Source organism: Homarus americanus, unplaced genomic scaffold (genome assembly GCF_018991925.1).
Source record: "Homarus americanus isolate GMGI-L3 unplaced genomic scaffold, GMGI_Hamer_2.0 scaffold367, whole genome shotgun sequence".
NCBI lineage: Eukaryota > Metazoa > Arthropoda > Malacostraca > Decapoda > Nephropidae > Homarus > Homarus americanus.
Genome location: NW_024743709.1, coordinates 14,206,255 through 14,229,411, shown reverse-complemented (window position 1 = coordinate 14,229,411; position 23,157 = coordinate 14,206,255). Strand labels below are relative to the sequence as shown.

Below are 23,157 nucleotides of genomic sequence, written 5' to 3'. Positions count from 1 at the left end.
CTAACGGGAGCACTATCGGGCACGACCTTCTCCAAGCTGGGTCAGAGGTCAACTGAGCTAACCTAACCTAGCTTATCTTAACTACATCTATGCAAGTAAACCTTACTTGACGTTAAAGTAATTTGCTTTAGCCTCATCATTGTTCTATAATAAACTAAGACGCTTATTTTTTTCCTTGACAGATTGTGTAGCGTGGTAGTATGAATGCATTGTAGTTCCCTATCTCATCTCGAACCTGAGTTTGTGTACATCTGAGTAAAAGCAGGTTGTTCGCTACTATTAAGCAGACTTTTTTTTGAGGGAATTAGCCCACCCGAGCACAGGTCGAACGACCCACAACGGGGCCTAGGGGGCGAAAAAATAAGAGCAGAAAGAAATTAAAAATAGAAGAGAAAAAGGTTATATCTACACCACGAAGATGCCGGAAAACTAGCTTTTTAAAGTGAGACATTGTATGAGTATGGAAACAGAAGAAGGCAGAGCATTCCACAGTTTGGCTGTGTGAGGAAAGAAGGATGTACTATAACGGGTTATTCTAGTGTGACCGACATCCACAGAGAAACCGTGGGCACCGCGGGCAAGACGTGTGTTACGAGCCCACGGCCTTGCCGGCGGTACACAGGATGCCAAATCCACCGAACATTGCCCGTTAAAGTACCTGTAAAAGAGAGAGCGTGAAACAAAATTTTAGCGAAGAGAAAGGGAAGAAAGAGTGACAACTAAAGGAGGAGAATTAATTAGACGAAACGCCTTTGATTTCACTCAATTGGGCAGAAGAAGAGCCACCCTAGATATGAGAGCAGCACTCCAAGATAGGACGAATGAATCCCTTATATGCTGTACTTGAGCCAACTGCTCAGGGGTGAAATAGCTACGGCATCTGTACAGCATTCCCAACTTTCGGGAGGCAGCTTTAGCAATGTTGAGGCTGAGTGGCTTCCATGACATATTAGAGGAAGTAATGAGGCCTAGCATATCTATTTTAGAATTTGGCAGCATGATAGCATCCAGAAATGTAATTGGTGGGAAATCAAAGTATAATTGGTAAATACTGAGTTTTAGTACTATTGAATTTAACCAAGTTTCTACCTCCCCATTCGCAGATGCTGCGAAGATCTGCATTGATAGATGTAATGATATCAGTTCTAGAAACAGATCTAGTTTGAGAGTTAGGAGAAAGGGGAAAATGTGAAGAATAATGAAGAGTAGAATCATTAGCGTAAGAATGGATGGAATTAGTTGTAGTGTGAAGTAAATCATTGATAAAAAGAAGGAAGAGAGTAGGTGAAAGAACAGAATCCTGTGGGACACCACTATTGGTAGAGAAAGGGCGAGAGATCGATCCCTGGACAACAACTGCCATGGATCGATTCTCAAGGAAGCTAGAGATTAGAAAACAAAGTGGGGGAGAGAAACCATAAGAGGGAAGTTTAGAAAGCAAAGACTTGTGCCATACCCTGTCAAATGCTTTGGAGATGTCGAAGGCCACGTCGAAAGTTTCCCCATTATCCCGAAAAGAAGATGACCAAAGATGGGTGCAGTTGGAGAGCAGATTACAAGTAAATCTCGCCTGGCGAAAGCCGTACTGGTGATCCGAGAAAAGAGAATGGCGTTCGAGGTGACGGAGAAAAGGGGAGTTCAAGACAGTTTCGAAAATCTTAGAGAGGGATGAAGTTAGGGCAATGGGGCGATAGTTAGAGGGATTAAACTGGTCACCCTTCTTCGGGATGGGCTGAACTAAGGCATGCTTTCAAGAAGAAGGAAAAGTTTGGGTTTTGAGGCAGAGGCGAGCAAGCACAGGGACCAAAGCTTCAGCACACTCCATCAGAACACGAGGGGGGTATTCCATCCGGTTCATGCGCCTTACTCACATCCATCCTGGATAACACACGGCAACCCTGCGAGTGAAGAATATAGAAAAGTGCATAGGTTCAGTAGGAGGAGCAGGGGTAGGAGGGATAGAGTTGGAATCGTGTAAGGTGGAATTAGAGGAGATTAAGGTGCCAAAGTGATTGGCTTTGTCATGGGGAGAGTTGGCTATAGAGTTATCAGGTCGGAAGAGAGGAGGAAAAGAAGGCGTGCAGAAGTTATTACAGATGTTTTTGGTTAAGGACCAGAAAGATTTACTAGAGGAAGAATTAGTCAGGATAGCGGTCTTTCTTTTTTATAAAATTCCGTTTGGTCCCACAACGATTCCTAGAAGTAATGAAGGAAGAGTGGGTAATAGGAGAAGGAGATAGTTTCATAGCTTGATATACCCTATCTCTTTCCCTGCATGCAAGAGAGCAGGAGCGATCAAACCATGATTGTAAAGTGAAAGTTTTGGTAGAAGATGGGATAAATGCACTCATACCACCCTATATAACCCCTAAACCCCCAAAGACCTATGGCGACACACGAGTGGTGATGGGTACAAAAATGGCACGGGCGGCATAGATAACATGGTCGTTTATGCACACTGATCTAGGGAACAGTGCAATCCGGCCCTGTCTTTGCGACTGAGCAGCCCTTTCCAGGAGCCATTTTATTCAACCCACAAGGAGAGGGGGCTGAAAATGCTGCCACTAAACATAGCCTGCCTAAAAAAAACCCAACCTGACTGGGCAACCGCACCCAGTAAGGGCATCCTAATGTGGTCGAAAACATAACAGATCAAAGCAAAAACAAACTATACAGCTTCTGGATAATAATAATAATAATAATAATAATAATAATAATAATTATTAACGGTTTATTGAAAAAGTTCTGCAGCCCGAAGGCTGAAAATATACATTGGATATAAATGACTTAGTACATACATTGGTGGTTTAACAAAATCCTTCATTAGAGAAAGGTAAAGGAACATACAGATTAATGTAGGTGTTGAACAGCAAACACGTCGTGTAGTAACTCTCTCCCAGATGGTGTGGACATCCAGTACCAGATGAAGGAACTTTTCTACATATAATGACTCCAGGCTGGAACAAAGATGTTGCCCTCTTCCATCATTGAACTTCAGTATGCAGACGACCTCACCCTCATTGCTCAAGCTGAAAATGACCTACAGGAGATCCTGAACATCTATGCAGATGCATATACAAATTTCAGCAAGATTCAGATTCTGTTTCAGCCTGGCCCTGGTTCAGCCACTAATCCAACATCCATCCAGGTTAATGTTACTACCCTCTCTAATGTTACCCACTTTCAGTATCTTGGCTCTCACCTGTCCACCATTGTGGACATCGATGAAGAGATTCAACGTCTGGCAGACTTCGTTCCTGTGTCTTCAGCAGCATGTATATCGATTAGTGGTCCTCACAACCCTGTTGTATGGCAGCGAGACATGAGTCACATACAGGAGGAACCTCAAGACACTCGACAATTTTCACCAATGTAGTCTACGTAACATCCTCCGAGTTCGCTGGGTAGACAAGAGAGCAAATGTCAGTATTTTCGCTGACACCAACTGTAGGAGCATTATCCATGAACAGTTATGTTGGAATGGCCATGAAACCCGCATGGACGACAGTAGACTTCCAGAGCAGCTACTTTACAGTCACCTAACGAATGATAAACGTAACGCTGGCGGGCAATGGAAAATGTATAAAGACAATCTTAAGACAAATCTGAAAAAGTGCCAAATCGACCCCTGCACTTGGGAGATGATCACTCAACACCTTAACGCTTGGAGGAGCACCACACGAGAAGGTGTCAATACTTTCGAGTTAGCCCTACTGCATACAGAGGCAGACAAGCGCAATAATTATTGCGCTTGTCTGCCTCTGTGGCAGTGGCAGCGTCTTTCCAATTATAATTGGAAAGACGCTGCCACTGCCCCTCCAGCACTAGATGGAGCCCTCCACACTTGCAACATTTGTTGGACGATCCTTCCGATTCCGGCCTCTCGAGTCACCTCAGAGCTTACCAAAGAAGGTGGCATCTTTAATAACTCATATCATTGTATCATAGCTCGATTCCGAGAGATAGCAAAGTAGTAATTAGTCGTGTTAACTCCTTCCGTGGAACAATTTCGTTTGTTAGTTTAGCGAGTTGAACTCTAGTTCTGTTTATTTATGGATGTGTTATTTTTGTGAGTTATGTTGTTACCGAGGGGGCTTGGAAAGGCTGGTTATGTATTTATCTTGGGAGGATCACGGTGCCTTCTAACCTTGAGCAGTCCGTAGATCGTAATCATAGGCGCTTTTAAAGGTTCCTTCCAAGGATTGTCAACATACCTCACTTTAGAATTATATTCATTGAAGAAACTGGGAATCAAGTCAGTCGTGTGTGAAATGATAGTATGTCTTGTTATTAATTGGCCTCCAATTCAATGCAAGATTGTGTCGTTTTTTCCCAACTGGTGATTTTTATTGTATTTATAGATGGTATAAAAGTTAAGGAAGGCATTATACCAGTTTTCCTCTCGGATTCCTACAGAGTCGCGTCTTCTACCTTACACACGCTGTTATATAAACACTTTTCAACGCTAAATATTGTAGATATTAACACTTAGCTTAAAAAATAACAACAAATGATTACTCCAATAACAATAATGATAAAACACTTCACTTTATTTAGTGGATTTTTTCAACGCGATGTTGATTGTTTACGATACAATAGATGAACTAATCTTGTATGAACCATGGCAACTCCTTGGGCTATGAAAGGTGTAAGTGTGCTTGTGTATATGCTGTAAGTATATATATGTTACTGAAGGTATGCGAAGGTGGAAAAATAGAGGCGGGATTACTGGTCAGGCTTTAGGTTGGATGGTATCAAGGAGAATTACGGCGGACAGAGATTTATCTCAGTTTGTAGGAACATATTGTGAGTGAGGGCTGAACATGGCCTATGTAAAGGGTAGAGAGGCAGGGAGTTAAGTAAGAAGCACAAAACGTTACCATTTGTTTTCTAAGAATTATTTGAGGACTTTAAAAATGTGATAACTCCAATATTATTGGTGTAATTACGAAGCTATAATAATGTTTTGAGAACTATAGATGAATTATTATTTTATGCCTTCAAGAGATGGTTGTTTGTTATTGCGGAAGTTTTTACGTCTTATCAAATTAATGCTTCCTAGTGAGTAATGAAACAAATTTTTGCCTTGACTGCGAATAATATTTAGGTTTTGGTGCCTTTCATGTGAGTTTCTTGGGGGTATTGAGAAAATATTATTGATATAGTAAAGAGCGTCGTCACGAGAACAGCCATAAAGAACTCCAGCTTTTAATTAAACATTGGTTCGGGTGTAAGTGGTGCACACATACTGCTGGTCCGGGTGTAAGGGGTGCACACATACTGCTGGTCCGGGTGTAAGGGGTGCACACATATTGCTGGTCCGGGTGTAAGGAGTGCACACATACTGCTGGTCCGGGTGTAAGGGGTGCACACGTAACGTTGGTGTGAGTTTAGGAGGTGCACACATACTGCTGGTCCGGGTATAAGGGGTGCACACATACTGCTGGTCCGGGTGCACACGTAACGTTGGTGTGGGTTTAGGAGGTGCACACAACGCTGGTCCGGGGGTAAGAGGTACACACATAACGCTGGTCCGGGTGTAAGGGGTGCACATATAACGCTGGTCCGGGTGTAAGGGGTGCACATATAACGCTGGTCTGGGTTTAGGAGGTGCACACAACGCTAGTCCGGGGGTAAAAGGTGCACACATAACGTTGTTGGATAGAAGAGAGGAGCTAACGGGGATAAGAGGAGTAGGAAGTTTGGCCAAGAGCTTGATCCTGAACTTTGTCGAAGGCTTTTGAAATATTTAGGTCAACTAGGAAAGTTTCACCCACGTTATCCAGACCAGAGTCAAAATTGTGAGTGAGGAGGAGACGGTCTGCAGTGGAACGATCCGCGGAGGGGGGGGGGGGCATTCTGTGAGCCTGAAATAACCTTTTTTTTTCTACAGAGATGACAAAGAAGTTGTCTGTGTGTAACTGTGGATGGATGTGTGTACAAGGCAATCCAAATACAGAGAACCGTCTTGTGGCGAGGTTCCTACACAGCCAGACTTAAACACAATTTGTGATGGCATCCTGAAGTCATTTCCGAAACCAATATGAAAGGTGGTGAGGTGTGTGACATCATCTTGTACTAAAAGCTCAATACACACCAACAACCAAAAGAAGTCAGTTCCCCCCGCCCCCCATGGTGACACCGACCACCTGAAGCATAAAATGGGCAAACAAAATACACAAGACAAACCATCTGAACACAAAAAATGGTCGAACAAATGCAAAGACAGACGGAATTAAATCCAACCATAATGAATACTTTAATAATGAATTTTTTGCGCGCGTGATCCGGCTGGTCATTAATATTCACCCCAGGACCTCCGCTCTCCTCTTCACGGAATATTACTGAAATTAATGAGAATATTATATTTTGACGTACAACCCAATTACAGCATATCCCAATTCATCCTAAGAATCAGGAGGTATTTTTCCGTCCTCCGTCACAGCTTTACGGAATCAGACGCCTTATTAATTCCTCACGTGTATGAGTTGCATCATTAAGGGAAAGTCTTAAAAAGTAGGTTGCTGGGACAACATGGCTAACAACCCAATTAGGTGTGAGCGAGTTGGGTGGATCGTGGCGGCTCCCCGAACCAACCTGGATAGGGTAAGGCGAGTGAGTAGTAGGACAAAATTCCAGTCTCAACAGACTTTAAAGAAACTTAAAGCTGGTGGGGTTTTATCTACTGGGGCGAGATTTTGTCTTATGTTAAACTATTTTGTGGGTTTTTCCTCTGCCAGTATTATTAGGTGAACTCCAGGGTCCGCTGCCACTGTCGCTCAACACCACAACCTCTGTCCTCTATGTTAAGTAGTCGTTTACACATAATGCTGAAGCGGTACTTTTGAAATATGTATATATACCGTACATTGAGCATTTTTCAATGAGTTCATGGAAAATATCATTGATTGTTATATTTTATTTACCAGTGTTTCGTCTCACTTAATAATATACTGTATATTATTCAGGTATCTTACATATACAGTACAGTATGTCGTAATCATTGTAAGATTATGAAGCTTCGATCTAATATTAAATTATATTTTGTAATGGAATTCTTTACTTAACTTGTCTTACATTATATCTGAACTAAAATTATGCAAAAGATAAAAATAGTCTCTCGTACAATATTATATTAAGCAATACATAATGCAGAAATTTTCTTCTCATTTTCAATTGAGTAAAATTGTTCATTTGCTATTACATAAAATTATCACATATTTGTCTTCTCGCCTTCACTATACACACAACTTACCATGAACGAAACACTAACAAGATTCTTTTTATCATTACAGCTTTGGTGAGGCGGTATGATGTGTTGGGGTTGGCGGGGGAGAACGTTCACCTGCCCTGCGAGGTGGACAAGGCTTCGTGCGGCGACTTCCACAGCATTAAGTGGTACAAGGGCAATGACAGGGTCTTCATCTTCTCCGACACGGCCAACGTGAAGAGGGCAGAAGGGCCCCTACTAGACAGGTTAGTACGAGGTTAACATACAGGATAAGACAAGGTATAAAAGTGAGTTAGACCAGACCCAGCAGATCAACACCAGGTATTATTCTGAGTCATAGAATCTCCGGTCAACACAAATGTCGGAAGTAAATAAATAATGAAGATTCTATGATTAGGAAAGGGTTTAAAAACGAGTTAAGAGAAGTCAATAAACACAGACATTTACAACATGGTCAGATAAGCCATTGGAAACAGATTTCTCACAGTGCTTGGATATCCAGTTCATATCTTACAATGGCTACTACAACATTGGTAACTAGTGAAAGATTCCTTACTGTAAAGGTATTTTATAAAGGTCGTGATATTAAAGAACTGAGGAGGTTATGCATGAATTACATGTCTGTAAAAAGTTCACAGGTAGATTGAATAAGTCATCTTATTATATTGAGGTAAATAAGTGTAGGGCAAAAGTCAGCTTCTTTAAAGTGAGGATTTATGTGTAGTAGATGTAAACATATATGAAAATATAACGTTTTGTTTTTTAAGGAAATATATCTTTTAATCCATAAAATTTAAATTCATCTAAAGTTTGAGTGATACCAACATGGCAGGGTGTCCTCGTATCTCAGGAGCAAATCATAGGCAGTTTCTGTTGTGTAACTTACGTATTAGACAATCAAGAAAAAAAATGAACAAAGAGACATGAAAAACTAATATACTACATTAGGAAAATGTACGAGGATATCCATCTTATTCATCAATCAAACATCTTCACCCACTAAGGAAATTTATTACACATCAGAGAGTTTCATCAAAATGTATAAGTAAGACAAAATTCTTCACTTTATGCTCTTATAATGATGGGATGTCCGTCGTTAACACAAGTGAAATGTTATATAGACGAGTTGGGTTGACTAATCGTCACGATACTGCTACATGGTGCTGGTGCTGCAGGTGTGCTATGTTGTAGACAGTCAAGACCTTCTGGGGTCTATCTGTAGTACCTCGTGAGTTAATCTGTATTTTATTAGTAATTATTATTATTATTAATGATAAACGCACGAGGTATGAACATATGTCCGCATTTATTCTAAGAATCCTAATATATATATATATATATATATATATATATATATATATATATATATATATATATATATATATATATATATATATATATATATATATATATGTAGCCAGCAGCAACCCTTAGCCATATGCTCAACAACCAGCCTACATATATATATATATATATATATATATATATATATATATATATATATATATATATATATATATATATATAGAACATAAGAAAGTGGGATACTGCAGGAGGCCGACTGGCCCATACAGGGCAGATCCTTTCACACCCATCCCAGCACTTCCATGTGCCTATCCAACTTCGTCTTGAAGCTCCCTAGCGTCCCCGATCCTACTATAGCACTCGTAGCCTATTCCACATATCCACAACTCTATTACCAAACCAGTGCTTGCCTATATCCTTTCTGAATCGAATTTATCTAATTTAAAGCCATTTGTTCTAGTTATTTCGTTATTACTGCTTCAGAACATCTTCCATTTTACCCTTGTTAATCCCACTTACCCACTTGTACACCTCTATCATATCTCCCTAACTCTACGCCTCTCTAATGAATGTAAGCCTAAGCTTTTCAGTCTTTCTTCATATGGAAGGTTTCTAATATTATGGATCATTTTTGTCATTCTTCTTTGTACTCTCTCCAAAGAATCTATGTCCATTCTATAATAAGGACACCAGAACTGAACCGCATAATCCATGTGTGGCCTCACTAATGCTAGGTAAAGTTTCAAGATAACGTCAGTTCTGTTACTCACAGACCTAGATATGAACCCAAGAATCCTGTTTGCCTTGTTGCGAACGCTAATACATTGTTTTCTAGGTTTCAAGTCGTTGCTAACAAATACACCTAGATCTTTTTCACAAACTGAGTTTTCTATTTCCGTGTTACCTAGTTTATACTTAACGTTTGTATTCGTCTTCCTATCTGTAGTACCTTGCATTTATCAGTATTAAAATTCATTTGCCAGTCTACTGACCACTCGTAAGGTATCTAGATCTCTTTGAAGGTGTTCAAAGTCACTGTCTGAATTTATCACTCTCCCCATTTTGGTATCATCTGCAAATTTACTAATCCTACTAGTTATGCCTAAATCAAGATCATTAATGAATATAACAAACAGCAGAGGGCCTAATACAGATCCCTGGGGAACTCCGCTTTTGACCGCACCCCAGTCTGACTTTAATCCATTTATGCTGACTCTTTGTTTCCTACCAGTTAACCATGACCTAATCCATTTTAATACTGATCCACCTATTCCATGTGCTTCTACCTTCCTTATCACTGAAATCTAAATAAATTATATCATATGACTTATCATTATCTACCGCTTCAAAATACTTCTGAGAAAAAGCTAAGCAAATTTGTGAGACAAGAACGTCCCTGGGTGAACCCGTGCTGAGAAGAATGAATTAAGTTGAATGTTTCAAGGTAGCTTCTGATTTTTGTAGCAATAATTGACTCTAGCAACTTGCCTATGATTGACGTGAGACTAATGGGACGGTAATTTGATGCTATTGATTTATCACCCTTTTTGAAAATCGGAACTACATTTGCAAGTTCCAAGCTTCTGGCACTAGGCCCGATTCTAATGACTTATTAAATAAAACTGATAATGGATTACTCAACTCATCTCTACATTCTTTTAATATTCTAGCATATACCTCGTCTGGACCAGGCGATTTATGAGGCTTCAGTTTATTGATACTTTAAGCACATCGTTACTAGTAATATTATTCATCAACATATTTTCTATACTGTCGTTATATACCTTATGAACTTCTGGAAACTGTGCTTTAGGTTTTCATTTGTGAATCTGAATGACTGTTGGCATTACTACACATTTCTAACTCATCATCAGTCATTTCTCCTGCCGTAGTTTAAGGACTATGTATCCTCTAACCTTTGATTTATACAGTTGATAAAAAAGCTTTGGGGTTATTTTTCGATTCGTTTGCTACCTTAGATTTTATAATTTCTCTTTGCTTTCCTAATTTATGTTTTTTACCTGTCTTGTTGGGATCTGATAGTAACCAAGTAAGTGATTTTCGCCTTTCTTAACTTTTTCTATATACACCTTTCTTTTCCTAGAATCTAAGAGTCTATTATTCATCCATTTTGGTTGGTTCCGTATCGATCTGAATTTTCTTTTAGGGATGTGTTTATTTTGAGCATTATTGATTGTCGCAATAAATTGTTCATAAGTAGCTGCTAAATTAAATTCGGGGTTATCCCGTCCTAAGTTGACAGTTTCCGGAGGTGTGGGGGGATTAATCTTTTGACCATAGGGTCATCCCTTAGGTCTCTCCTTAAGCTACCGTAATTAGCCTTCCTAAAATCCGGGATCAAGGCCGAATTTTCCTTCTTCCTACCATCCATATTATGTTAAAATATATGGCTTTATGATCTTTTTCTGTTTCTAGTTTCGTAGTTCGTCTCCAATCCCAACATCTTTTACTAGATTTTCATTATTACTGAGAACTAAATCGAGGATATTATTTCCTCTATTGGGCGAGGATTTATATATATATATATATATATATATATATATATATATATATAATATATATATATATATATATATATATATATATATATATATATATATATATATATATATATATATATATATATATATATATATATCATGTAGATCCACAATGAAAACGTGGATAAGATAAATCTTGATAAAATCACACGGGAAAAGGGAAACAACGGAGCACCTTAGCTTTCGTCTTTATTCAAGACATCTTCAGAGGCAACTGTATTACACGGACGGAGAGAGGCTTAAATACACAGGGTGACCTTATTAAACATGAGGTCAGGTCATAATCATGACATCCACTAATCCGCACACAAACACCAACACACACGCAGAGGAGCTTAAGAGAAAGGTCGACGCGACTAGTCAAGTTAAGTCAAGTCAAAAATATATGGGACCCACTAAATATCTATCCTACATCTAACTCCAAGGTTTTCAAAGCATTGTTAACTTTGTAACATATTGTCAGTTTTGCACTGACCATCACTAAAGTTTATGGAATTTAATTCCCTAATCAAACTAGCTTCCACCAGAAGTCTTTCTGTGACACATGATGATTTGTACACTTCTAAGCTGTTTTCCCAATCCACGAGATGATTATTGTTCCTAACATGAACGAACAACGCACTGCTTTCAGATGCTGTTCTGATATTGTACTTGTGCTGTTTGGGTCTGAGTTGCAATGCTTTCCCAGTCTTTCCTATATATTATATATATATATATATATATATATATATATATATATATATATATATATATATATATATATATATATATATATATATATATATATATATATATATATATATATATATATATATATATATATATATATATATATATATATATATATATATATATATATATATATATATAAGAACATAAGAAAATAAGGAATCTGCAATAGGCTGGTTGGCCTGTGCATGGCAGCTCCTGTCGAGAGTTACTACCACTCTCTATCATCCATGAATCTATCTAGCCTCCTTTTAAAACTTTCCAGAGTTCCCGCACTTACTACAAAGTTGCTAAATGTTCCACTCGTCCACCACCCTATTTGTGAACCAGTTTCTTCCTATCTCCCTCCTAAACCTAAACTTATCCAACTTGAATCCGTTGCTCCGAGTCCTATCCTGCTCGGATATTATAAGCACTTTATCTATATCCCCTTTATTGATTCCTTTCACCCTTAAATACTTCTATCATATCTCCCCACTCTCTTCGTCTTTCTAGGGAATGCAAGTTAAGTTTCTTTAACCTATCCTGATATGGAAGGTTCTAAGTCCCGGAATCATTTTTGTCATTCTTCGCTGCACCGACTCTAGTGAATTTATATCCATTCTATAATAGGGGCACCAGAACTGAACCCGCATAATCGAGGTGCGGCCTGACTAGCGCAAGATATAGTTGCAATAAGACCTCTGCACTCTTGTTACTTACACTTCTAGATATAAAACCCAATACTCTGCCTTATTTCGAACATTAACGCACTGTTTTCTAGGCCGTAGGTCCGGGCTTACAACTACCCCTAGGTCTCTTTCACAAGTCGACTTCTCTCGGTTGATGTTGTTAAGGCTGTATACATTATAAGTATTTGTTCTTCCAATATTAAGTACGCTGCACTTGCTGGTGTTGAATTTCATTTGCCATTTTTCAGACCACCCCTGCAGTTTATTTAGATCCTCCTGTAATGCATTTGCATCCTGCCCTGAATTAATTTGCCGCTCTATTTTGGTGTCATCCGCAAACTTGCTTATGTCACTGCTGATCCAAGTATCTAGATCGTTTATGTAGATTATGAACAAGAGTGGGCCTAGTACTGACCCCTGGGGAACCCCACTGGTTACACGGCCCCACTCATATTTAACACCATCTATGCTGACCCTCTGCGTTCTATTGGTGAGCCATGATTTTATCCAATTTAAAACTTTCCCCTCAATACCATGAGCCTTAATTTTTCTCAGAAGCCTCTGATGCGGTACTCTCTCAAATGCTTTGCTAAAGTCTAAGTAAATATCATCGTAATTTTCGTCATTATCTACTACCTCGAAGACTTTCCTAAAAAACATTAGCAGATTTGTTAGACAAGATTTTCCCTTTGTAAATCCATGTTGAGAGTCGTAGATTAATTTGCTTTTCTCTAGATGCGATCGGATGCTATCTGCTATAATTGATTCAAGAAATTTCCCCACTACTGACGTCAAACTGATCGGCCGGTAATTTGACGCTGATGCTATGTCCCCCTTTTTTAATATGGGTACTACATTTGCCTGTTTCCACAAGTCTGGCACAACTTCAGTGTCTAATGATTTTGTAAATAAGTTTACGAGGGGTTCGCTAATCTGTTCCCTACACTCTTTCAAGACTCGAGGGAAAATTTCATCCGGCCCTGGGGATTTTGTTTTCTTTAGTTTATTTATCTTCTTAAGAACATCCTCTTTTCTGATAGTGATATTCTTTAATTTCTCTTCTTCCTTTCCCTTAAATATCAGTTCTACCTCTGGAATTTCATCGCAAATTTCTTCTGTGAAAACTGATAAGAAGTAGCTGTTCAATGCTTTGCTTATTTCTTCACTGCCATTTATCACTTCTCCCCTCCCTGACTTTAAAGGCCCAACTTTGTCCTTGACCTTTGTCCTATATACCTGGAAAAATCCCTTGGGATTCGCCTTGGATTCTCTTGCTATTTTGATTTCATAGTCTCTCTTTGCTTTCCTTACATTTTTCTTAACATTCCTAGATAGTTCATTATACCTGTTTCTGAGCTGCTCCTCCCCTCCCTTTAATTTCTTATATATTCCTTTCTTTATTCCTATGTCATGTTTAAGTTTTCTGGTCATCCACCTTGGCTCATTCTTATTTGACCTAATTTTTCTGTATGGTATATTTTGTTCTTGTGCTTTATGTAGTATACTAGTGAATATATTATAGTCATGATCAATTGTTGTGTCATCTATGACCTCACCCCTTCCTACTGGGAACTGACGTGACTGTTCCCAGGTGACCTCACCTAGGTACCTTCTTAACCCCTGATAATCCGCCAACCGAAAGTTTGGGACTCTGACCATATTGTCATTGTTTTTCGTTTCCCAATTTAGGGTGAACCTGATTTCTCTGTGATCACTGTTACCTAGTTCTTCCCCTACTGTGATATCTCTGATAATATTTTCTTTATTTGTTAATACTAGGTCTAATATATTGTCACCTCTAGTAGGTTCTGTAATTAGTTGTTTCAAAAAATTTCCTGTACTGCTTCTAGGAAGTCTTCAGATTCATAGTCGCCTACAATGTTGTCCCAGTCAATATTTCTGAAGTTGAAATCCCCCATAATGCATAGGTTGTTATATTTTGCTGCCCTACTCATTTCCTGCCATATGGGCTGAGCTGCTTCTTTGCCAAGACTTGGGGGCCTGTAAATCACTCCCATAATTAGTTTTTCTCTTCCTTCCGTGATTTCTACCCACACAGACTCGGTTCCTATTTCACCCTTTATTGAATTATTAATACAACATTTTAATGTATCCTTGACGAAGAGTGCGACCCCTCCCCCCTTCCTACCTTTCCTGTCCTTGTGAAAAAGGTTGTACCCTTCTATGTGGTACTCTGATAAAAAAATTTTGCTCGCCAGATTCATCCAAGTTTCGGTGATTGCTATGACGTCTACATTCTCGGTACATATACAACTGCTCTCAGCAAGTCTATTTTATTTCTAACGCTCCTACTGTTTGTACAGTATACATTTAAACCTACCCTTCCCTGGTCCTGTTTTACCCCTTGTCCTGAGCAACTAATTTTACTTCCCAGGACTTGCTTGTTTTTTGACTCCCACTTTCCTCGACCCCTCTCTACTGGGAAACCCCCCCTTCGGAGTGACAATTTCACGCTCCAGGAATGCAGACAACGTCTTTACCCCCTCACGAGACAAGTGTACTCCGTCGCGACAGTACAGTTAGTCGTTGCCATAGAATCGTTGCCCACTATCAATGAATGCCCAACCATTGTTTGCACAATGTTTTTCCAGTCGGCAATTTATAGCAATTGCCCTGGACAGCCATTCACGACCAACCCCTCTTCTAGGCAAGACACCACATACTATCGGGATCCCTCCCCTATCTCTAATCTTCCCCAGTGCCTCCCTATACCTCTTGAAAAGTTCCTCACTCCTAACCTTACCTATGTCGTTTCCTCCCACACTAAGACACACTACTGGATTGGTACCCTCCCCTGACAAAACCCTTTCTAACCTCTCGGCTACATGCCCTATCCCAGCCCCAGGAAAACACACCCTAGTCCTACGTTTCCTATCTCTCGCACAAAAAGCCCTATCTACAAACCTCACCTGGCTGTCCCCAACTCCCACGACCTTACCTGTGGGCAGGGTTTGTACAACTGCCCTTTCCTCTCCTTGATCCATACCGTCCTGCCTCTTCTCTTCCTCGCCAGCTCTCTGCAGCACCTGGTAAGGGTTTCTACACTCCACACTCTGGTCAGCTTTCCTGAGCCTGACCCTAGTCCCCTTGGCGACAACCACTCTCCACGCTTGCTCCTCCTTCGCAGGTGTCCTGCTAGGCAGGACACCTACCTGAAGGAGTTCCGTCTTGAGGGCTTCATTTTCCCCCTTTGCAGTGTCAACCTCACTCCTCAACTGCCCCAGCTGCCTTAACAACGTGGCAAGGAGGTCGTGTTTCCCCACACTCCCCTCCTCTCCCCCCACGACACAACGATTCAAGGCTGCCATTTTCCTTGGTCTCTAACGGGAGCACTTTCGGGCACGACCTTCTCCAAGCTGGGTCAGAGGTCATCTGAGCTGGGAACAGGGAACATAAGAACATAAGAATGAAGGAAACTGCGGGCCTATTGGCCCATACTGGGCAGTCCCATTTACCCCCAACCCCTATTGCTCATATAAGCATCCAACCTATGTTTGAAGCTATCTAGCGTATTCGAGTTAATGATGATATTTGGTAACTTGGTCCATTCATCCACTAATCTATTTCCAAACCAATGTTTACCTATTTTGCGCCTAAATATAAATTTGTCTAATTTAAAACCATTGTAACGAGTTCGCTCCTGGTTGGATAGTCTGATTACCTTTATATTGTCCCCTTTGTTCAGCCCTGGCTTCCATTTATACACCTCTATCATTTCGCCCCTGGCTCTACGTCTCTCGAGAGAGTGCAAATTAAGATGCTTTGATCTGTCTCTGTACTCAAGGTTCCTAATGGCCGGGACTAGTCTTGCAATTCTCCTCTGAATTCTTTCCAAGGATTCTATATCCATTCTGTAATACGGTGACCAGAATTGAACTGTGTAATACAAGTGAGGTCTCACAAGCGCAACATATAGTCTTAAGATGACCTCGCTAGTCTTGTAACTAACACTCCTTTGTATGAACCCAAGTGCTTTATTAGCCTTGTTTCGAGCAAAAACACATTGTTTACTTGGCTCCAGATTCCAACTTATCATTACTCTTAAATCTCTCGCAGTCGAATTTCTCAATAACATCGTTGTTCATCTGGTATCTGGTTTCCCTGTTTACATCTCCTATCCTGAGTACTTTACATTTGTCCACATTGGATTTCATCTGCAATTTTTTAGATCATTCGAAATTTTTTTTTAGATCTTCCTGTAGTTTTGCGTCAGATTTAATAACACACCCTATTTTAGCGTCATCAGCAAATTTACTTATGTTGCTGTCTACGCCGATATCTATGTCTTTTATGTACAGTATATAATAAATAATAATGGTCCAAGTACTGAGCCTTGGGGAACTCCACTAGTGACATTGCTCTAATGGGATTTAGTGCCATTAATGCTCACTCTCTCTTTCCTGTCCTGTAACCACGCCCTAATCCATTTTTGAATATCACCTTTAATGCCATGAGCCTCTACTTTTCTTATTAGTCTTTCGTGGGGGACTCTGTCGAAGGCTTTGCTAAAGTCGAGATATACCACATCATAATTGTGCCCCTCGTCCACGAATTCGAAAACTGATGAAAAGAATGTTAATAGATTTGTTAGACATGAACGCCCGCTTGTGAAGCCATGCCGGGACACATTGATCAACTTGTGCTTCTCCAGGTGATTTCAAATAGTTTGACTAATTGCTTCCAATAATTTGCCTACAATTGATGTTAGACTAATTGGACGGTAGTTAGAGCTTAGTGATCTATCTCCCTACTTGAAAATCGGTATTACATTCGCTATCCTCCAGGATTCTGGTACTACACCTGTTTTTAAGGACATGTTAAACAACTTTGCCAAGGGCACACTAAGCTCTTCCTTACATTCCTTTAATACTCTGGCAAATATCTCATCGGGACCAGGTGACTTATTAGGCTTTAGTTTGTCTATTTGCTTACTAACATCGTTATTAGTCACTACTATCTCGCTTAATGTGTTATCTTCACTCTCTCTGTATAGAGTTGGTGTCTCGGGTATCATGTTTAAATTTTCGGTGGTGAAAACTCTTGAAAAATATTTATTCTGATTATTGCTCATTTCTCCGTCGTTATCAGTTAGCTCGCCGGTATCTGACTGTATTGGTGCAATCTTTTCTCGTGTTTTAGTTTGATACATTTGATAGAATCCCTTGGGGTTTGACTTCGCCTCCCTTGCTATCCTCAGCTTATTATTCCTCATTGCTTTTCTTATCTCGATCTTAACCCTACCAGCCAATACCTTACAATAATCTCGGAGGTAAACTTCACCACGATTTATCCTTCTACCTATAGCCTTCCTTTGACCAATAATGTTCTTTAAATTATTATTTATCCATTTAGGTTCATTGTTGTTTGATCTGAGTTTTTTGTATGGTATGTTCTGCCTTTGTGCATTAAGAAACAACAGTAATTTTTTAAATTGTCGTGGAACTCGGCAACCTCAGATCTCGTTATCAGGTCAGTCTCAACCGTCAGGTCTCTGGGTAGGGTGAAGTCGCCCGCTATGGGTACATTGTAGGTCACATTATGTGAGGTCATGTAGTTCACCCCCCAAGCGTGATACCCCTTCTCTCAACTGCCTCTTCAAACTATCAAAGTTTGCCCTTCTAAAATCTGGAACTTTCGTGGAATTTTCCTTACGGCTACCCTGAAAATCTAACTGGAATCTAATTTCTTTGTGATCGCAGTTTGCAAGTTCGTTCCCTACCTCGACATTACTAATGAATTTTTCTCTGTTCGACAGAACTAAATCGAGTATATAATTACCCCGGGTGGGTTCGGTTATATGTTGACTTAGGAAACAGTCCTGGATCGTTTCAAGAAAATCCTCTGATTCTGAGTTATCCGTAAGGTCAATCCAATCTATTTGGCTAAAGTTAAAGTTGCCTACTATACAGACTTTGCTGTGTATGGAAGCCCTGCGCATTTCATCCCAAATAAGTCGCTCATTAACTCTATCAAGATTGGGAGGTCTCTATATTACTCCTGTGATTAATTTTTCCCTACCATCGATTAATTCTATCCAAATTGTTTCTGTATTCCGCTCAGTTTTTATTTCCTTATTTATTTCACACTTCAGATTATCCCTGACATAGATTGCTACTCCGCCTCCTTTCCTAATCTGCGTATCTGTATGGAATAATTTGTAACCTGCAATTTGGTATTCGACAGGTAACTCTTGTGAGTCTAGGTTTATCCATGTTTCAGTGAATGCTATTATATCGATTTTTTCGGTACATACCAAGGCCCTAATATCATCCATTTTTTTCTCATACTTCTACTGTTTGCGTAGTAGACATTTAAGTTAGTCGTGTTCTGAGTCCTCTCTTTGTCGCATTTTGGTTTAAACTCCCTGTCCATTTTAGTTTTGTCATCATTCCTAACACTTTCCCTGTAACCTTTCACTTTGTTTACCTGCTCCCACTGCAGTCTCCTCCACCCCCCTGCTTATATGTTCCCCTAGCAGATTAAAGACTTCGATATCTTTTGAACTGCCCTCTCGAGAGACCCAGCCAGGGTTGCCACCCCATCCCTAGACAGGTGCACCCCATCCCTAGCATAAAGGTCCCTTTTGCCGTAGAAGTTGTCCCAGTTGTCAATGAATGGGACTGATATTGACTTGCAATATTTGTCAAGACTGCAGTTGACACCAACTGCCCTTGACAATCATTCATTGCCAACTCTCCTTCTAGGCAGGACACCACATATGATTAGGATCCCTCCCTAACACGTTCTATAGCTGCCTTGAACTTATCAAGAAGCTCCTCACTCCTACACCGGCCAATATCATTGTCTCCTGCATTGAGGCAGATAATGGGTTTGTTCCCATTACCCGATAAGATTTTTTCCATCCTGTCAACTATATCCCCCACCCCAGCTCCTGGCAAACACACCCTCATTCTATTTTTATTTTTACCACAAAAAGCTCTGTCCAAGTATCGTACCTGTGAGTCGCCATTGTTTCCCTTTTCCCTGTGTGATTTTATCAAGATTTATCTTATCCACGTTTTCATTGTGGATCTACATGAAAAAAAAAAAAAAAAAAAAATATATATATATATATATATATATATATATATATATATATATATATATATATATATATATATATATATATATATATATATATATATATATATACATATATATATATATATATATATATATATATATATATATATATATATACATATATATATATATATATATATATATATATATATATATATATATATATATATATATATATATATATATATATATATATAAAGATTCTTACAATGAATTCTGACATAAGTTTATCCGTATTTAACTAAATTATAAGGGAAATGTATTACATAAATGAGAAGTATAAAAGTAAACACCGGCAGAAACTGGTTCAAACTCTGTTAATAATATGTGACATATTTATATCATCATTTAATATTCTATACCTTGGAGTATAATTACGTGGTAAAGCAACATACCATACAATTTTCTTAGTTACAACTCTGTCATAATTCGAATCTAAAATGTATACGTAACTTTTTTTTATTAATTTTTTATACGTGGGGTATATAAGAATAAGCAACATGGTTACGGTAAATATTTGTTTTAAACACCATTGACGAGAAAGCTGCCTCAGAGACATACGTGCTTCCAATTTTACTATAACCTTGATGGCTCAGTTTTTAACCGCTGAATGTCTGATAAAGTAATCAAACAAATTGATATGTCATCATAGACGTCAAAATTCACCCTTTCCTCGTTGTCAGCTTGTAATTCTGACATTTCGAGCGCGCAAGAGCCACGCTGTTTTACATTAATCTTGAACGGAAGCTGGACAAAGACAAATTACTCAGTTAGCAACTCAAGGAATATATCATTGTAATTTGCTGCCATTCTCTTTGCCGCGGCAAAATGGTTACTTTACCCAGGAGATTACGTTGTATCACTACGTAGAAGTTCACTGTACTACCTGACATTCCATTGATATTTATTTGATACATGATGATTTAATGAATTTAATTAAGTTCCAACATCCATCTAAGTTATTGGTTATAATTTATCATAAGAAATCAATATTTACCTCCAGTAATAATAGGATAGGGATCACCGCTACGGCAGATAATTGCACCTTTTTATTACGGGCATTAGCCAACCCGGGTACAGGAATATAATAATAATATTAATAATAATAATAATAATAATAATAATAATAATAATAATAATAATAATAATAATAATAATAGTAATGATAATAATAATAATAATAATAAGAATAATAAGAATTAATAAAAATAAATAAAAATTATAATAAGAACATAGGAACATAAGAAAATAAGGAGTCTGCAATAGGCCGGTTGGCCTGTGCATGGCAGCTCCTGTCGAGAGTTACTACCACTCTCTATCATCCATGAATCTATCTAGCCTCCTTTTGAAACTTTCCAGAGTTCCCGCACTTACTACAAAGCTGCTAAGCTTGTTCCACTCGTCCACCACCCTATTTGTGAACCAGTTTCTTCCTATCTCCTCCTAAACCTAAACTTATCAACTTGAATCCGTTGCTCCGAGTCCTATCCTGCTCGGATATTATAAGAACTTTATCTATATCCCCTTTATTGATTCCTTTCACCCACTTAAATACTTCTATCATATCTCCCCGCACTCTTCGTCTTTCTAGGGATTGCAAGTTAAGTTTCTTTAACCTATCCTCTCATGCAAATAAATCCTCTCCTTCTCCCATTCTCTTTTTTTTTCAACGAGAAGAGCATCTTATCTCCCTCCCTACATCATCCAGTTGATGCTGTAGCCTGTAGATCCTCAGTGATCAGAGCTGCTCTTTCTGCCTCAGGTTCTTTCTCTGACAGTACATCAAGTACCCATAAACACAATATCTTGCACAACCTTCTTTTGTCATCTCTCAACACGCATGTCTATGATGACAGCCGCTGAATTGTTTGCAACTATTAATATTCCTATGACAGATGGAGAGAGAGAGAGAGAGAGAGAGAGAGAGAGAGAGAGAGAGAGAGAGAATTATAACTAATTGTACAATTGGTTACAGGACACCCTTTCCACCCTGTTGCGCTCATTATATTAATAATGTAGACCAGAGGTGACAGGAGCTACGATGACCTCACATGACAAGTGAGCGATATGGGTTGGGTGTAAACAGGGCTGCCTAGTATAGGTGAAGAGGTCCATTGAAGTTTCCTCCTTTCTTACGTTCCTGTGTTCTTAGAGAAAGTAGAGAGAGGTAGAGAGGGAGTGGGGAGATAGAGAGAGGGAGTGGGGAGAAAGAGAGAGGGAGTGGAAGAGAAGGAGGAGTGTCCTGAAAACTCATTGCCAAAGGCTGACAGAATTTCCAATTTATTAAACAACACTGTCAGGCCACAGAGATTTATTTGCTTTTGACATTATTTACGGAATCTCTAGTTCTAAATGTATTGTAAACTTACGAAAAATATATATAATTCATATTCAATATTTATGAAATATTTTTACAATGAAATGCAGATTTTGTCAGCCTCTGGCAACGCTGTTCAATGCCCACCGAGCAGATACGAGCATTATCAGTATTAATGTTGGCTTTTTTCTTGCAGTGGTTATCTTAGGTCTTCATCTTCAGGAAATATATGGAAGTGTATATTCCTCTCTCGTCTGAACAAAGAATTACACCCAAATACTACACAATTAGCGGACATTATGTGACAAGAAACCAGTTTTTACAGTAGTTGCAACAGACGACTGAGGTCCTCTCTGGACCTCTCCACCCAGTGACGTCATGCGCGACCTGGGTCACATTTTGGATCAGGTGTTAGATAACCTCCTCTTCTGTAGACCTTGACCCGACCTACGTTAATCCCTTGACCGTAAATTATGGTCCCGACTTAACGAACCAGCACCTGCCGGCCACGTCCTTCAGTCCTTGACACTTGCGCTAAAAAAAAAAATCACATGTGACCGCCGCAAGAACCAGGTGGATCCACTGACCTATGAGCTCTATGACAGCCCATCGACCCCATGACCTCTATAAAAGCCCGAGGACCCCGTGAGGTCTATGATGCATTGTGACTCCTTATGATGCATCGTGACCCCGTGTTTGGGAACACCTACTCTAAATTTTGATTCCCTCACCTCCCCCCCCCCACACACACATTGGCCTTGCCTTACCTCACCTCTTCTTTCTGTACTTTCGTGTGTTACCCACATTTGGACAGGGAGAAGAATTTATTAGCTCTGCATCGTCAGGCTGTATGCCGTTTTTCTTACTTGAGGCCACAGTGAGAATTGAATGTTTCTTCTCAAACATTTTACTGACATATTATATAGAATACAACATTCCGAGTAGGATCACCCTCGTTCTCCTTTTTTTTACCGACGATAAATACTTCATGGTAATTTTGCAGGGGTGGATCCAAGAAGTTTTGGGTGAGGGAACATGGCGAGCACAGCGAGCCCACCCAGCTGGGGGGTTTGGGCGAGGGTGCTGTGAGCCCCACTCCCCCCACCCTATTTTTTTAAACCTGACCAATATCATGGACATCTTAAGGCCACTTTGAAGTCATGTACACTTGATATTAGGAGATATTCTGAGGTCAATAGTTATTATACAAAAAACACCTGAGTACAATATTACATAAGA

At 39.4% G+C, this 23,157-nt stretch overlaps 1 protein-coding gene across 1 annotated transcript in view; it reads left to right on the top strand.

Annotated features, from left to right (window-relative positions):
* Window positions 1-6,534: 6,534 nt before the first annotated feature.
* Window positions 6,535-23,157, top strand: part of LOC121877283 (titin-like) — an 83,515-nt gene continuing 66,892 nt past the window's right edge. The window contains exons 1-2 of the mRNA XM_042382960.1: window positions 6,535-6,606; window positions 7,277-7,476. Coding sequence (XP_042238894.1) covers window positions 6,535-6,606; window positions 7,277-7,476 — 272 coding nt within the window. The remainder of the gene's footprint in view (window positions 6,607-7,276; window positions 7,477-23,157) is intronic.